The 15,722-nt window shown below is 56.5% G+C and overlaps 1 protein-coding gene across 1 annotated transcript in view; it reads left to right on the plus strand.

Moving 5' to 3' along the window:
* Positions 1-6,948: 6,948 nt before the first annotated feature.
* PRKD2 (protein kinase D2) overlaps positions 6,949-15,722 on the plus strand; it is a 32,527-nt gene continuing 23,753 nt past the window's right edge. The window contains exon 1 of the mRNA XM_030544558.1: positions 6,949-7,283. Within this exon, the coding sequence (XP_030400418.1) occupies positions 7,050-7,283 (234 nt within the window). The 5' untranslated portion in view covers positions 6,949-7,049. The remainder of the gene's footprint in view (positions 7,284-15,722) is intronic.

Genomic DNA, 15,722 nt, shown 5'->3' on the forward strand with positions numbered 1-15,722 from the left:
TAGGTCAGGATCAGTTTAGGATAGGAAGTGAAGGAGAATCTGTTATCCCATTGGGGAATCATCCAAGCTGGGCTCTGCCCTGCACCTCAGGTTTGACACTGACTTGTGGGTGGAAGGTGGTGGGGAACAGGACATGCCCTGGAAACCACAGTGAGTGCAAGGTTTCAGGTTTAGGTCTGTCTGTCTGTGCCTCCAGCAGCACAGCACAGCACTCCCTAGTGCCCAATGCACCACTTCCTGAGGTTTCCGGGACCCCTCCCAACCAAGCCCTGACCCTGCTCAGACCCCAGTGTGGGGCAGCTGCTGCAGGCCACCTGCGTACCATGTGGTTTGTCTCCTGTGTGCCTCTGCTCAGACATGAGCCTTTCACAGGGACAGCATTCTGTGCCTTCTTCCAAAGGGGTCAAACTCTGGAAGGGTCATTTGCTAAAGTATGGGGGATTTGCTTTGCCTGGAGCCAGGAAACTGGGCTAGAGGAGCCTGATCCAGAGTCGCAGGGAGGATGGGGAGGGATTGGGTTAGATGAGCCCTTTGCAGCGGGGCAGAGGGGATCCCAGGCAGATGGGCTGTTAACTGGAACTGGCCTGGGGTGTGAGAGACGGGACATCCGTCTAGATGGGCCTGATGGTCTGAGCTGGTGGGGATGGGGGGAGATACTGGACATTCAAGATTTGCGATATTAAGCCAAAACAAATTTGACAGATCCCGCTCTGCACTGCTCGCTCCTCCACGTGGGCCCCATTTCCCATCTCGTGGGGTCTGTCAGAGCCCCCTTCTCTGGAGTTACAATATTTGCCTTCCTGCAGCCTCAGAGAGGCCCCCAAGACTTGGCTTCCAGGCCCAAGAGCGACTTGCAGGGTTTGCATGGTTGGCGAAGAGAGAGCCCAGCTGACACTCCCCCACGCAGGCACAGGATCAGCTCAGCAGGATGCCACTCGCCTGGCAGAGAAGCTCCCTCTAGGAGCAGGAGAGAGGTCATATCAGCCCCCTCTCCAAACCTGCCCCCCAAGACCGCACCACTAGCAGCTTTCCGGAGCCCATTGCAATGGGAGTAACTCCATCTGCATCTATCTCCCCTGGCCGATGTTCGCCTGTCACTGTGACCCACCCCCAGCTGGGATCGGCGCCTGGTCCCCAGCACCGGGGCTTGTTTGAAACCAAAGTTGAGCTGGATGGTAATGAATGGGCGTTTACCTGACTGGACCCTGATAGCCCACAGGTGGCTGCTGTTAGGCCTCTGCCAGGCTTCCAGCATTGCAGAGGACAGCAAGGTGAGCCTGATTGACTCCTTCTGTGGTCTGGAGCAGAGCTCTCTTCTGGAAGGGACTTGGGGCGAAAGGGGCTGCAGGGGCAGCTGTTGGGAGAGACATTGCCATGGGCTGCCATGGGCACATAGTCTCTCGAAAGGAGAAGGAGGTGTGTATGTGGGAGGAGAGAATCTCTTTGCCCTATTGTGACAGCAGGGTCCCCCCACACTCCCTGAGGTGCTGAGACCCCAACCTTCCCCCCCCAAAGGTAGGGAGCAGTGTGGGGGGTGGGGGGGGGCAGCTTTCCCAAAGAATAGTGGTAATGAATCTCCAGCAGATAGCTCTTGTGAAGGTGGGTGGGGGACAGGGACAGTGGAGGGCTTTGATGGGAGTGTCCCAAGGGTCCTCAACTGCCTTCATCTGGCCTTGCTTGTGTGTCTCGGAGATAGATGGCAATCAGAGTCCAGGGGCGGAAATCTGCTAGGCCCCTTGAGCTGACGGCCCCTAGACAGGTGTCTGGGAGGCAGTTCTCAGGGGTGTTGTCGGCTCTTTGCAGCAGGGGCTGTCTCTGTTCTGTGTTTGTACAGCCCCTAGCACAATGTGGCCTGGTCCAGGACTGGGGCTCCGAGGCGCTACCATAATACACCTAATAACAATAAAAATGTACAGCCCCTAGCACAAAAGGTGCCTGGCATTTATGTCTGGAGTGCCTAGTCATTACTGTAATACACCTAATAGTGAAAAAATCGCTAGCCCTTAGCTCAATGGGGTCCTGGTCCATGAGGTGCTATAATACATCTAATAATGGGGAGCTGACTTGGTGCTTGTGCCTTGATCCCATGCACAAGACTCCCCTGGGATTGGCTGGGAGGGTGGGGCAGATGTTAGCTTCCTAAAGGCTTGGCTGTGCCTAGAGCTCAGGGGCAGGTATCTCTTAAGGCCCTGATTTCCGGAGGGGCTGAGCCCCCCAAAGCTAATGGGAGCTGCAGGCGCTCTGGGCCAAAGTTTCCCTCCCTCATGCTGGGCTGAGGAGCTTTGTAAGGTTTATTTATATGGATGGATTGTTTGATTGTTTTTTAGTAGCTTTTAATTTTGTTTTCAGCCGCGGCTGCCAGGAAACTTCACGGACCGTACGCAAGTACACCCACCCACGTCTTGCATTTATTTCCAAGAAGCAAAAGTTCCTCAGAAAAGAGGTGGAACTGGTTTTGAACCAGCCAACCTGGGGCCAGAGGCTGGGACTAATGGAAACATTCCCACCCCTTAAGTCCCCAGCAAAGATGCCCCGCTTCCCGTTATGTTCCTCCTAATGTTTATTTAATTGGGATGTTCCTTTTTCTAAATATGGGAGTGCTCCCCAAAGCGGGTAAGGATCAGGGACCAGCAGGGGGGCCTGTGGGGCAAGGCTTGAGAGGCCTCAGCAGATCTGTGTGTGGGAGTGGGGGGGAGATCAGGGCTGGGCTAGCAGAGGGCTGTGGGTCAGGCTAGAGGGGCAGCGATAGAGCTGGGGGGGAGCCCAGAAGCTGTGGGATAGAGGGGCAGCGACTGGGCTGTGGGATAGAGGGGCAGCGATCGAGCTGGACAGGAGGAGGCCAGGGGGCTGTGGGTTGGGATTGAGGGGCACGGGTAGAGCTGCCCTTTGGCTGGCATGGGCCAGTTCCTTCCCAGGGCTGTTGGCGGCCATCTGCTTTGTGACTGCAGCCTGGGGCCCCTTCCCGCTGCTGTTTGCGTTGGTGGTGGCTGGGGGTGGGGCCACCAGGGGAAGCACCTGCAGAACCTGCCCAGAACAAAACCCCTCTCATCCCGCACCCAAACTGGCCTAGCCTGGCTGCATGCAGGGCAGGAAAGCCCAGCCTGCCCTCAATCCGCTTTGAGGCTCCTGAGAGGGTGCGGCCGGGTCTGCTCTTTCCCATGTAAACAGGGCGGGGCTGGGGTTGTAAGGCTCCGAGAGCCCCTGGCAGAACTCCCAGCAGCTCTGCAAGCCATCTGCTCAAAGACCACACATTGCACACACAGGAACATGCACAAACACGCATTGCACATAAATGAAAATGCTTTGTACATGCATTGCGTACACATGAACATACATTACACCCACATGCCCCATACACAGAGGCACAGGCACTGTGCATACCATTGTGCAGAAACGTGCATGTTTGAGAACAATCTCTGCGCACCCAGGCATGCGTGTACCCCACAAACCGTTGTGTCTGCCAATGCATGGCAGCCTGTGCACATCTGTACATGCTTGACTGCATGCACCCCCCCCGCCAGATACGCCAGCAGGACGGGGCACCTGCACATGCGTGCCCACCCTCACCTGCTCACCCACACGCAGGGGCAGGAGCTGGGGCAGCGCCCCTGCCTGCTGGGGCCTGCGGCGTGGTGCCAGGATGGCCTGGGTGTAGCTGACATGCCCGGGTGGCTGGGTCGGAATGCTGCCCAACCTGTCAGGGTGGTGCGGGACCAGGGCAGGAAGATGACTCTGTGATCAGCTTCCCTTGCCCAGGGGCAGCTGCCACTCTGGCTTTGCATGGCCAAGTCTCCATTACTCCTCCTAGCAGTGGCTGGGAGCCCTCTCCTTAGGGCCCCTTCCCATATCCCTCCCTCCTGCTTCCAGTGCCATTAGCTAATAATCCTCAGGGCCCAATTAAGGAGCGAATTCTACTCCTTCCCCCCTTTCCAGTACTGTACTCAGGAGCGGATAGGGACAAATCAGCCCTTTCTGGTCTGACTCCTCTGTACTTAGATTGGCAGCTCTTCAGGGCGGGTATCGGCTTTCTATTCTGTGTCTGTACAGCGCCTGGCACAGTGGTGTCCTGGGCCGTGGCTGGCGCGCCTACCCAATACTTGAATAAAGCTAAAAACGGTAAGAATGGACAGCGCCTAGTACGACAGGGTCCTGGGGCACGGACCAGTGAGCTGGAACTCGGGAGACCTGGGTTCTGTCCCCAGCTCTGCCCTGCTGGGTGAGTCTCTTCCCTACTCGGTGCCTCAGTTTCTCCATCTGTAAAATAGGGAGAACGATGCTGACACCTGGCTTTGAGCTGGCTGGCTGGCAAGCACTACAGAAGAGCTGGGGAGTGACAGGTTGTGGGCAGCTCTGTGCCAGCCTGTGTCAATGCAGTTCATTCTGCAAATATTTGGCTGCCCTAGACTGGAACAGCAGGTTTGGTTCCAGAGCTGACACATTGCAGGGGCCAGAGCAGAGTGTCACTACTGGCTGTTCACTGCCACCTCTGCTGCTGCTCAGTTCTGCTACTGTTATCATTGCCACCGCTGCAGCCTGAGGTCTTCAAACCACAATTTGAGGATTTAAATAACTCAGACATAGGTCAGGGATTTGTTAAAGGAGTGGGTGGGTGGGATTGTGTGGCCTGCGCTGTGCAGGAGGTCAGACTAGATGATCATAATGGTCCCTTCTGACCTTAAAGTCTATGAGTCTATAAGACTGAAAGAGGTGTCAGTCCACATCCAGATCGGACTGACCCGGGAGTTCGTCCTGCTCCCTGAGGCCTCAGACTTGGCTCATGTCCAGTGGCCTGCATGCTCCACCTCTGACAATGTTTGAATCCAGGTGGTTTTCAGACAGATCTGCTCTAGGAATTATTGTGGGGACGTTCTCTGGCCTTGGGATCTAGGAAAATCCTCCTGTTGCAGGGCCTGAACCAAAGTCTCCATGATGGGGTCAAGAGGTAAATTCCCTGCTGGGCAGGTTATTCCTCTATTGCCCACCAGGGGGCACCTTCCTCTGCAACAGCTGGTACCAGGGCACTGAAGGAGATGGGATAGCAGGGAAGATGGGCCTTTGGGCTAATCCCTACTTCCTTCCCTTTATGCAAACAGCGTCTGGCTTCTTGCTCAGCAGGGCTCAGGTGGGAACATCCCCCAGGATACGTCTACACTACAGGATAAATTTGAATTAGCTTAAACCGATTTTATAAAACAGATATTATAAAGTCGATTGTGCGCGTCCACACTAGGCACATTAATTCGGTGGTGTGCGTCCGTGGTCCAAGGCTAGCGTCGATTTCTGGAGCGGTGCACTGTGGGTAGCTACTGTAAAATAATGAGGCCAATAACGTCGATTTGCGTCCACACTAACCCTAAATCGATATAGTAATATCGATTTTAGCGTTACTCCTCTTGTTTTGTAGGAGTACAGAAATCGATTTAAAGAGCCCTTTAAATCAATATAAAGAGCAGTGTAGTGTGAACGGGTGCAGTGTTAAAATCGGTTTAACAGTGTAGTGTGGACCAGGCCCCAGGCTCCTCAACTCTGTCCCCTCCCAGGCCTAGGCAGTCACGACTCCCGCCCCCAAGTCTCTGTGGGTGGGGATGCTCCCAGCCCCTCCAGCACTGGGTGGCAGGATGTTTGTCTAAGGCAGGCCACGCAGAGACGAGAGCAGCAGTGAGTGGCTTTTCTGAGTCCTGGAGGGGGAGTAGGGATTCTGTGTCCACCTCCCTTCCTCCCCTTGCCACCTTCCTGGGGAAAGGGGGAGGGGGCATGGGGATCCAGAGACAGGGGTCCCTGATGGGGAAGCTTGCTCCCAGGATGGTCACATCAGAACTTCTTCCAGGCTAATGGATGTGTTGACAAGCGCCAGGTACAGATGTGCAACCCTATGCCTCTACATGTTTGTGCAAGCGTGGCCCTGTGCATGTGTGTGCCAACTCGTGTACAAACACACACTGCACACAGACATGAGTAAACACCTCTGCATCTATGCACCCAACCGGCAACTCTGCAAACACGCTGGTATCACACACATGGGCTGGAGCAGATGAGAGAATCTGGCCTCTTGTCTCTCTCCTCCTCACGCCTAGCACTGGCCTCAGCCTTGTCCCCCGTGCTCTCCCCACTGAGGTCAGGGCCTGAGAGCCTTCTCCTCTGCAGCCCCTACCCCTCCCTGGACTCGCTTGGCTGCAGCCCTTCTCCCCCCTCCTTCTAGGGATGCCCGGGGAGAGGCAGAAGGGTGCAGGCAGGACCCCAAACCAGAGGGATCCGGCTCCCTGGTGCCAGTAGGGGGCGCTCTCCTCAGCGTGGGGAGGGGGCACTGACAGCAGAGGGGAGAGAGGGGTCCCAGCAGGGGACGATCTCTCTAGGGCAGCGGGGCACAGACGGGGTGGGATGGGGGGGATCCCCGCAGAAGGGGGAACACAGGAAAGGGAATTGTCCGCTGCCCCCCCCCGCCTTGTTTAGTGGGGGACTCCAGCCACCTATGGAGACAGATGGGGCGGGCTGCCCCCCATCTGCCTCCAGTGGGGGACAGCAGGAGAAGTCGGGGGGTGGCTGGGGCGCCCCGCCGCGCTCTCCCGGGGCGGGGTGTGGAGAGAGGTGGCGGCGGGGAGGGGGGGAAGAGTCGTCTGACTTCATCCCCGGAGCTCGCCATTGGCCCCGCGGCCCGTCACTCACCGCACTTCCTCCTCAGTCCCGGCCGCCCGTAAAGTTTGAGGGGAAGAAAAAGAAAGAAGCGGCGGAGGAGAGCGAGAGGCGCCGGCCGGGTCCCCGTGTGCCCCCGGCCGTGCCAGCGTCCGTGCGCCCCGGCTGTGCGCCCCTAGCCGTGCCAGCGCCCGTGCGCCCCGGCCGTGCGCCCCCCCGGCCAGCTCTCGTGCGCCCCGGCCGTGCGCCCCCAGCTGTGCCACCGCCCGTGCGCCCCGGCCGTGCGCCCCCCCGGCCAGCTCTCGTGCGCCGCGCCCCTCCGGGATGCGCTGCCCCCTTCGGATGTGACAGCCAGACCCGGCCGCCTGGGCTCGGGGTGCTGGGGCGGGGGAGTCTGAGCGTCTCTCTGGGGGGGCTCCATGGCCTCCCCACCGGCCTGCGCCGCCCCCCCGGCTCTCCCCTCTTCCCCCGGGACCTCGGGAGGCTGCCTGGCAGCCCCGGAGCCCGCGCCGCTGGCGCCTGGGTCCTGCGCCGCTTGCCAAGGGGTCTCGTTCCATCTCCAGATCGGGCTGACCCGGGAGTTCGTCCTGCTCCCTGCGGCCTCGGACCTGGCTCATGTCAAGCAGCTGGCGTGCTCCATAGTGGATCAGAAGGTAAAGGGGTGGGGGGGGGGAAGGGAGCGCGATGGGGCAGGTGTGGGGCGGTCTGGGAGGCAGGCGCTGCCAGAGGGACCAGATAACTCGGGGCCCAAGAGGCGGGAGAGGCTCCATCGCTTTCTCTGTGTGTAATTGTGTCTAGATCGTCCTGTGTGTGTGTGTTTGTGTATCTAAATTGGTGTGGGTGTGTGATTGCATGTTGTGTGCATGCGAATGTGTGGTGTGTGTGTATGATTGTGGTGTGTGACTGCGATTGCATGTTGTGTGTATGATTGCGGGGTCTGTGTGTGACTGCGATTGTGTGTTGTATGACTGCATATCTGTATTGTGAGTGTGTGTCTGTGTTGTGTGTATGATTGTGGTGTGTGTGTATGACTCTGCGATTGCACATTGTGTGTATAATTGTGGTGTGTGTGCATGAGTCTGTGCTTTTGCATGTTGTGTGTATGATTGTGGTGCATGTGGCAAGAATGTTTGCATGACTGTGTCTCTGTATCAAGACTTAATGTGTGTGCCTGGATTTGCATGTGTCCACATGGGTGTGTGTGTCTGGAAGCTTGCCTGTATCAGCTGTGTGGGCTGGGAAGGGTTAACTGCAGTTGTGGTGTTTTGATGCTGTACTGTGCATGGTGGAGGGATAGGCAGGCCTGGGACAGGGGTCGATGGGGAAGGAAGTGTGGTGCAGAGGGGAGGTGGGAAGCTGTGTGGGGATAGATAGGGTAATGAAGCCTGGCTCTGGGTTGGGGCTGGGTCCCATCTCTGTCCGACGGGGAGTGGAGGTTTCATTTGGCAACTTTTGAGGTTTAAGCTCTGAGTTCGGGGCTCCTCGTCCTCCCCCAGGTAAGGGAGTCCTCCGGCCCCCGCTCCGCAAAACATCAGGGCTTCAGCCAACGAGTGGAAAGTCTGCCCGTGGCTCCTTGCCTGACAGGAAAAGGATGAGGTTTTCCAGCTCCCAGAGGCCCAGCTGGGTTCACTGAGGCCCGTGGGACGAGGCAGACCTGAGGGGACCCATCCATCGCTGGTGTCATTCTCCCCTTTCCCTGGGATCTTGGGGCACAGGCTGTGGAGGCCTAAAGGGAAGGGGAGCAGAGGGATGTATCCCGAACCTGTGTCAGGCCTCCTCTGCCCAAACTCCGTGCTGTGGGGGCTACCTTTCCAGCTGAAGCTGCAGTCCCTGCATGGGAGCCACCAGGGCTAGGAAGCAGGGGAGACCTCAGCGGCTGAGGATGAGTTTCCCCCCGTGCTGTCTGGGGAAAGGGCCCCATCTCCCTCTGCTGGATCTCCTAGCCGGACCGAAGTTATACCCTGTCCCAGAGCCTGGGAAAGAAGCTCCTTAGCAGCTGGCTCAGATGCCACTGGTCAGAACCAGTCCGGATCACTAGCCCTTGAGCTTGGTCCAGAATTGGTTAATCCCCGAGGCCTTGGACACAGTAGTTTCTGGCGGCGGGTAGGAGGAGGAACAGATGCCCCTTTTGTGGGGTTTAGGGAGATGTCCCCCTGGGGGCGCAGTGCACTCATTGGGGGGAGGGGGACAGGAAGGGCACTGTGGATGTGAGGCATGCAAGGAGGGGAGGGCGCTAACTATAGGGAGTATGGGGGGAGTCAGCCAAAGAGTAAATGGTCACATCCTCTCTCACTCTGCTCTCCTTGTTCTCTGCTGGGCTTTGGGATCCACGGATGCGCAGTGCTGTTGAAGAGTTGTGTTACTATCTGTTGGGGGCACTCTCCCTTGGATGCAGTATAGGGGCATCGCCTGGAGTCCCCAGGCAGGGATCAGCCCCAACCCGTGCTAGGGGTTGGGGTGCTGCTGGAGGCTCTGGCTGCTATAGGAAATGCCAAAGGAAGGCCATGATTGCTTGTGGTTATTAAAGCTCCCACGGCTGCTTTTGACAAGGGAAGGGCTCTTAGCTCAGGTCTCCTGGCTAAATTCTAGTCTGGGTAATTGTCTTCCACTTCTGTAAACTCCTGCCTGTAGTTTCAGTTTGGCTCATGCTTCACTTCCTCCGTTCTGAACCATAGAGAGTTTGTGTGGCTGTTAAGGAGCTGCTGCGCCTCACCCCAGAGGTGGCTACATTTCAGTCCTGGGTGAGGGATCCCTGTATAGCCAGCTGCTGTATCCCACCCCAGAGGTGGCTGCATTTCAGTGCTGGGTGGTGGAGCCCTGTATAGATATTCACCATGCTCCACCCCAAAGGTGGCTGCATTTCAGTGCCCAGTGTTTACATTTTACTTGCTCCTCCAGGGCCCGTAGAAATATGAGCGTGCTGGTTACTAGGCCTTGCCCTGATCTTGATCTAGCCTTGAATAGAGGGCCAGTCCCTGATGCGTGAGCTGGCGGGGAGAAGAGCTCCCTCCCTTCGGGTTTATTGCCTGCTGTTATGTGCCTGCTTCCTGCAGATCAGTAACAGTTTTGGCAGCAGCTGGGAGAAGGGAAAGCGTGACTCAGGGGTTAACCCTTGTCTGGCCAGCCCCAGAGGAGAAACAGGCTGGGTTTGACCATCCCGGCTCTTTGGGGATGCCCTTGAGGGAGCCAGCTGGCCTCGTAATGGGGATGTGTGTGATTGTTCCCACTTCCCCTGTGGTGGGCTCAGGCTGCCTCAATGCCCTCCCTCAAGTCTTCTCTTCTGGTGGGTCTACAAGGGGAGCAGAATGGGGCATCAGAGTAACCTCCCCCTTGCAAGACACCTCCTGCCCCCCAGACCTGCCTCCCTAGCTGGGAATCCATTCCCTGCCTCCAGAGACAGAGGAGCGAGGGAGGGAGACAGGCTGCTCCCCCAGGCCTGCACTGGGGTGTGGTATCACAGAGGGGCTGGGATCCACCCCCTGCAGCCCTGGGAAGGCCCTTAGGGGAGGTAGAGAGGGGATTCTCCAGGCTGCAGCTGCTTTTGTCTCTTAGGAGGCTGCCATGCTCCACCCCAGAGGGGGCTGCATTTCGGTGCTTGGAGGAGTTTCCCCATAGCTTACCAGGGACAATGCATGAATTGTGCACACATACTGTCCGTCCCCACTTCCCTCGATCAGTTGTCCGCATTTTGGAGCAGGGACTGTCTTTCTGTTCTGTGCCAAGCGCTGCACAGACACAGGGCTGGGGCTGTGGCTGGGCTCCTAGGCACTACCGCAATACAGCTAATAGCAATAAAAATGTACAGCGCCTAACACAATGAGGTCCTGGTCCAGGAGTGGGGCACCTAGATATTGCCATAATACATCTAATAGTTATACAATACAATACAATACAGAGTAATACAGCCTCTAGCACAATGGGGTCCTGGTGTGTGACTGGTTGCCACCATAATACACCTAATAATTAGGATCACCTGGGCATTGGCTGATCTACCACAGGCTAGGTCCCATGGGGATGGGGGGCACTGAACCAAGATAGAAAGAAGAGCTCTTGGGGGGCCTCCAAGAGACCAGACGCACTGTGAGGAGCAAGGCCCTGCTGGCCTCATCTTCCATCTTTGAATCTGTAGCTAACTGGGGTGGACTTTGAATTCCTGGGATGTTATCAGGGACTGGGCCCTGCCCATGGAATATGCTCTGGCCCAGCGTGTCTGTGCATGGCTGCCCTCTGCTGGGCGGCATCAGAACCGCTCACTCGTGTGTCATAGCCTCACTGCTGGTGGAGATTCTCTGGTGGTGCTGGGCTTTCTGGGGAGGGGGCCTGGGTTCTGTCCTTGTTGCTGTCGTGAGGTCCGGAGACCAAAGTCTTGGGAGGCTATGGGTTTTGTATGTTACATGAGACAACAGGAATGGGAGTGAAGCATCATGACAGGTGAGGACTGGAGGGTCTTTCAGGCTGCTGGATTTTAACCCTTTTGGACTGGAAAATATGACCTAAAAATCCAAATCTAGGTGAAGTGTCTCTTTAAAACACCCAAAACCATTTCTCGCTTTTTATTTGTTTTTAAATCCTGTTTGTACAAATATCAAACCTTAGATTTTAGGGCTCAAAAGAAGCCAAGTGTCCCCAGGAATAGTAAATAATTATTATTGGACAGAATGTAGTAGCACATAGAAATGTCTAGTTTGTGCCCCATTGTGTCAGGTGCTGTACAAAACATGGCAAAAACAGCAACTCTCTGTCCCAGAGAGCTACCAGCAGGGTGAGACCTAATTAATATAGCTTCTAAGTGGTTACTATAATATTAATGTAGCTAAATAATTAGCAGAGCTGCTCATGATCTTCTCTTTTGCTCACATTTCACCCAGAAATGATTCCAAATAAATTTACAATTCTCACCATTGATTGCAAATCTTGTGAGACTTTGGGTTTCTTCCCCCTCCCCCATAAATCCCCAGCTGCAGGAGTCAGGTTATTACCTGCAAATCTCAGTTTAAATTTTTTGTTTTTAAAATGTAAGTTCTTGTGGTTGTGGACAGAAGCTTGAAAATATGTGCCCTGAGATTCTATGATATCAGAAGGCAAATAAATAACTCCAAATCTATTAGTTTAAAAAAATCTCATGATTTTTTAAGACTCATGATTCTTGGGGCCCCTTTTTTATACAGTGTATATGGGACACTTTATCCCTATGATCGATCGATCGATCTATCTATCTACCTACATGCAAACACCCCCCACCCCTATTTTGTATCCATCCATCTGTCCTAATCCGGCCCTCGTTACCACAGTACTGCTCTGCTCTCAATATTTAATGCATTTATTTATGTAAATGCCTCTGCTTCTGGGGTGGAAGGAACACAGCTCTCTGAGTGCCGTGGAGACGCTGCCCAGTCGTGTGGGGTGGGGAAGTGAAGAACTCTTCCTCCCCTTACCCCTACAGGGAGGATTCAGGCTGGACAGTTGTCCCGGCCCCACAGCAGTTTAGGTCTGACGCCGACACGGGTCTAGCAGCCCAGCTCACAGTCTCATTGACGGTCACAAATGGGTGGGACAGTTGATCTACAGGGGGTTCAGCTGTTCAACTCCCCCTGATTCACTGGGGAGGAAGTGCGCCTCCTATTGACCCACCAGCACCGCTCCCTGCAGCCTGGGATCTATGGGCAGCCCATGGCTGCAGGGTGCAATGCTACAGCTTGTACCGTTTACCCTGTGGTTGACCCTGTGGGAGTGGGTGGGGGAGGATGCTGTAATTAGCCCCCCTGCAGCTGATGCCGCCCTGTCTCCCTGCACCTGGGAAGCAGCTGCTCCTCGTGGCCTGCCTGCTCCGAAACTCCCATCCACAGGGTTACTGTCCTGTGTGAGAATCGAGATGGGCAGCTGTGGTGATGGGATCCAACGATGCATGGAAGTGCTGGAGCCGGAGTCTCCTTGCACCACAGACCTGGAAAGGAAAGCTAGGCCCCAGGAGCACACTTTGAACTTGGCATCCTGTTAGATGGGAGTTACCCTGAGTAGCGGGGTTCAGTGGTTAGAGCAGGGTGGCTGGGATTCCTGGGTTCTTTTCCCAGCCCTGCTTCTAACTAACTCAGCATCCTTGGACAAGGCGCTTGGCCTCTGCTGTTCCTCAGTTTCCCCCCTGTGTAATGGCTCCACGCAGCCTCCTGCCACTCAGACCAGAGCTGTTGTTGCTGCGTGGAGGAGCCTGGCTCCTCAGAGGAGGAACTGGGGGTGGAGTGGGGGGGGAGTGCAGTGTCGGCACCTGCGCCCAGCCCTTCGCTGAACTCTCTGGGCCCCGGGCCAAGAGCCCTGCTTCTAACCACGTCCTGACAACAGGCAGCCGGCTGCAGCCGCAGAGCTGGGGCATGAGTCCTTTCCCCGAGGTCCCTCTTGGGCTCCTTGCCTCCCTGCTGTCTCCCCTCTGCCCAGAACCAACTAGGTCTTGGCCCTGTTCAACCCAGCTTGAGATGCACCTTCCTCAGCCCTGACCCCAGCCCCTCTTCTGCTTGGCTCCAGCTCTCTGGGGCAGCCTTCCCTTCTTGTCTTCGGTGGCCTCCAGCCTGGTGGTATCTGGGCACCACACATTCTGTGGTGTATTTATCCTCATAAGCCCTCCCTCTGAGGTAGGGTGGTGCTGTTCCCGCTGACCCCATGTTATAAATGGGGAAACTGAGGCACGGAGGAGCTAAGTGACTTGTTTAAGGTTGCACAGAGGAGCCTATTGCAGAGCTGGGAACTGAACCTGGGTCTCTTGAGTCGTCTCTCAGCCCCTTCCCCACCTGGCCCTTCATGTCTTTAGTCATGTCACCCCCTAAGCCCAGGGCACATCACGGTTATACTCCCTTCCTCCATCCCAGCCCTGTGGCTTCTACTTCACATCCCAAGATTCCCCGTGTCCTGCTCAGTAATACCCTGCCCCCACTTGCCCTCACCCGGAGGGTAAGATGTTGAGGGAGGGGTTGTCTGTCTTCCGTCCCCTCCTTCCATCCGCAGTACCCTGTCTGTCCTCCTGTCCCTCCTCCTGTCCGCTGCCTGTCTGTCCATCTGTCCTCCTGTCCCTCCTCCTGTCCGCTGCCTGTCTGTCCATCTGTCCTCCTGTCCCTCCTCCTGTCCGCTGCCTGTCTGTCCATCTGTCCTCCTGTCCCTCCTCCTGTCCGCTGCCTGTCTGTCCATCTGTCCCTCCTTCCTTCCACTGCCTGTCTGTCCATCTGTCCTCCTGTCCCTCCTCCTGTCCGCTGCCTGTCTGTCCATCTGTCCTCCTGTCCCTCCTCCTGTCCGCTGCCTGTCTGTCCATCTGTCCTCCTGTCCCTCCTCCTGTCCGCTGCCTGTCTGTCCATCTGTCCTCCTGTCCCTCCTTCTGTCCGCTGCCTGTCTGTCCATCTGTCCCTCCTTCTGTCCACTGTCCATCTGTCCTCCTGTCCCTCCTTCCTTCCACTGCCTGTCTGTCCATCTGTCCTCTTCTCCATTCTTCTGTCCACTGCCTGTCTGTCCATCTGTCCTCCTGTCCAGCCTCCCGTCCAGTGTCTGTCTATCCATCTGTCCTTTGATCCATTCACTGTCTTATCTGTCCATCTGTTCTTCTATCCATCCTTCCAGCTCCTGTCTGCCCATCCGCCCATCCATCCATCCATCCGCAATGTCCTATCTGTATTCCTCCTTCCATCCATTGTGTTTGTCTGTCTGTCCATCTGTTATTCTATCCATCCTTCCACCTATCCACTGTCTGTCTGTCTCTCCATTTTATACTCCTCTCCACCTTTCAACCTCCCTCTCTGCCCACCCACCCACACTGGGGCTGGCTATCTCAGCGCAGATCGGTCTGTCTCTCAGCCTCCTGATCTCAAAGAGAGGAACCCGCTTTTCCGAGTTGCCTGTTCCTGCAGCAGGCTTAGTTCTGTATGTGCCAGCCTTGGCGGTGTGCGCTGAGCTCTCCGGACAGCTCTCCCTGCGAGTGAGGGGTTTTATTGTCGCTTGGCTTGTCATGAGAACGAGCTAGGCGGTTGTGAGGGGAAGGGGGGTGTCTCTGCAGAATCGCCATGGTGGCATTTTGGGTTCTCTGCAAAAGCTGAAGTGGGGTGGTTTGATCCGGGTCCCAGCACCTCTGAACCTGCCCTGGAGTGGGGAGTTGGGTCAGAGAGCTGGCCCCATGGGGGGGGGTCTTGCTCCCCTGAGCTGAGCTTGCAAGTTGGCTGATCAGGGTGCATCTGTGGGTGTGTGAGACGACGACTCCTCCTGGCGCCGGCGGAGTGGAACGGGCTGGGCCCTGCTTGGGCAGGAGGAAGGAAGGAAGAGGCCGGAGATCAACTGGAACCAGATCACTCCTCGCTGGGGCCATCTCAGAGCCAAAAATAACCCTGCAGATTTGCATAAGCAGCTGGAGGGAGAACACGTTAGCCCCTGTGCCCAGGCTGCCCTTTGTGGGCTCTGCCATCAGATGGGGGGCACTCTGCTAGGTGACACTGGGGGAGCCAGAGCACCCAGTCCCACTGTACCACTGGGGGAACTGAGGCACAGGGGAGATGACATGAGTTGCCCAGGGAATCTGTCTGCAGCAGAGCAGGGCACCTGTGTATCAGACCCTCATCCCCTCCTGGCCGGAGGAAGCCAATGGGGCAGCTGTGGGGCCTTTGGCCTGGGATCCTTTCTGTCTCCTCCAAACCCTTAAACCTATCATGTGCCAGCCCCATTTCCTGGCACCAGCATTGCCTTGGGGATGGATCTGGGTGGGGAGCTCTCGGAGCAGAGGAGGGGATGTGCTAATGGGTCGCCGGGCCCCGTCTTTCCTCTCCAACTCCTGACCATGGGTGGGACCCCCAAAGTCCAGGCAGGGCTCAGCAGTCATGGAAGGTACTGGGGGGCAGCTAGAAGTTCACAACAATGCAACCACTGCTCACCACCAGCCAGCTGCTGCAGATCCTGTGAGCTAGGGCTTACAGCAGGGGGGGCTGGGAGCCAGGACTCCTGGGTTCTGTCCCCAGCTCTGGGAGAGGGGTGGGGTCCAATGGTTGGATCGGGGGCAGGGCTGAGAGTCGGGACTCCTGGGTTGTATTCTGAGCTCTGTCATTGATTCGCTGATTGAGTCACTTGCCACC

This window comes from Gopherus evgoodei, unplaced genomic scaffold (assembly GCF_007399415.2).
Source record: "Gopherus evgoodei ecotype Sinaloan lineage unplaced genomic scaffold, rGopEvg1_v1.p scaffold_34_arrow_ctg1, whole genome shotgun sequence".
In the NCBI taxonomy this organism is placed as follows: Eukaryota; Metazoa; Chordata; order Testudines; family Testudinidae; genus Gopherus; species Gopherus evgoodei.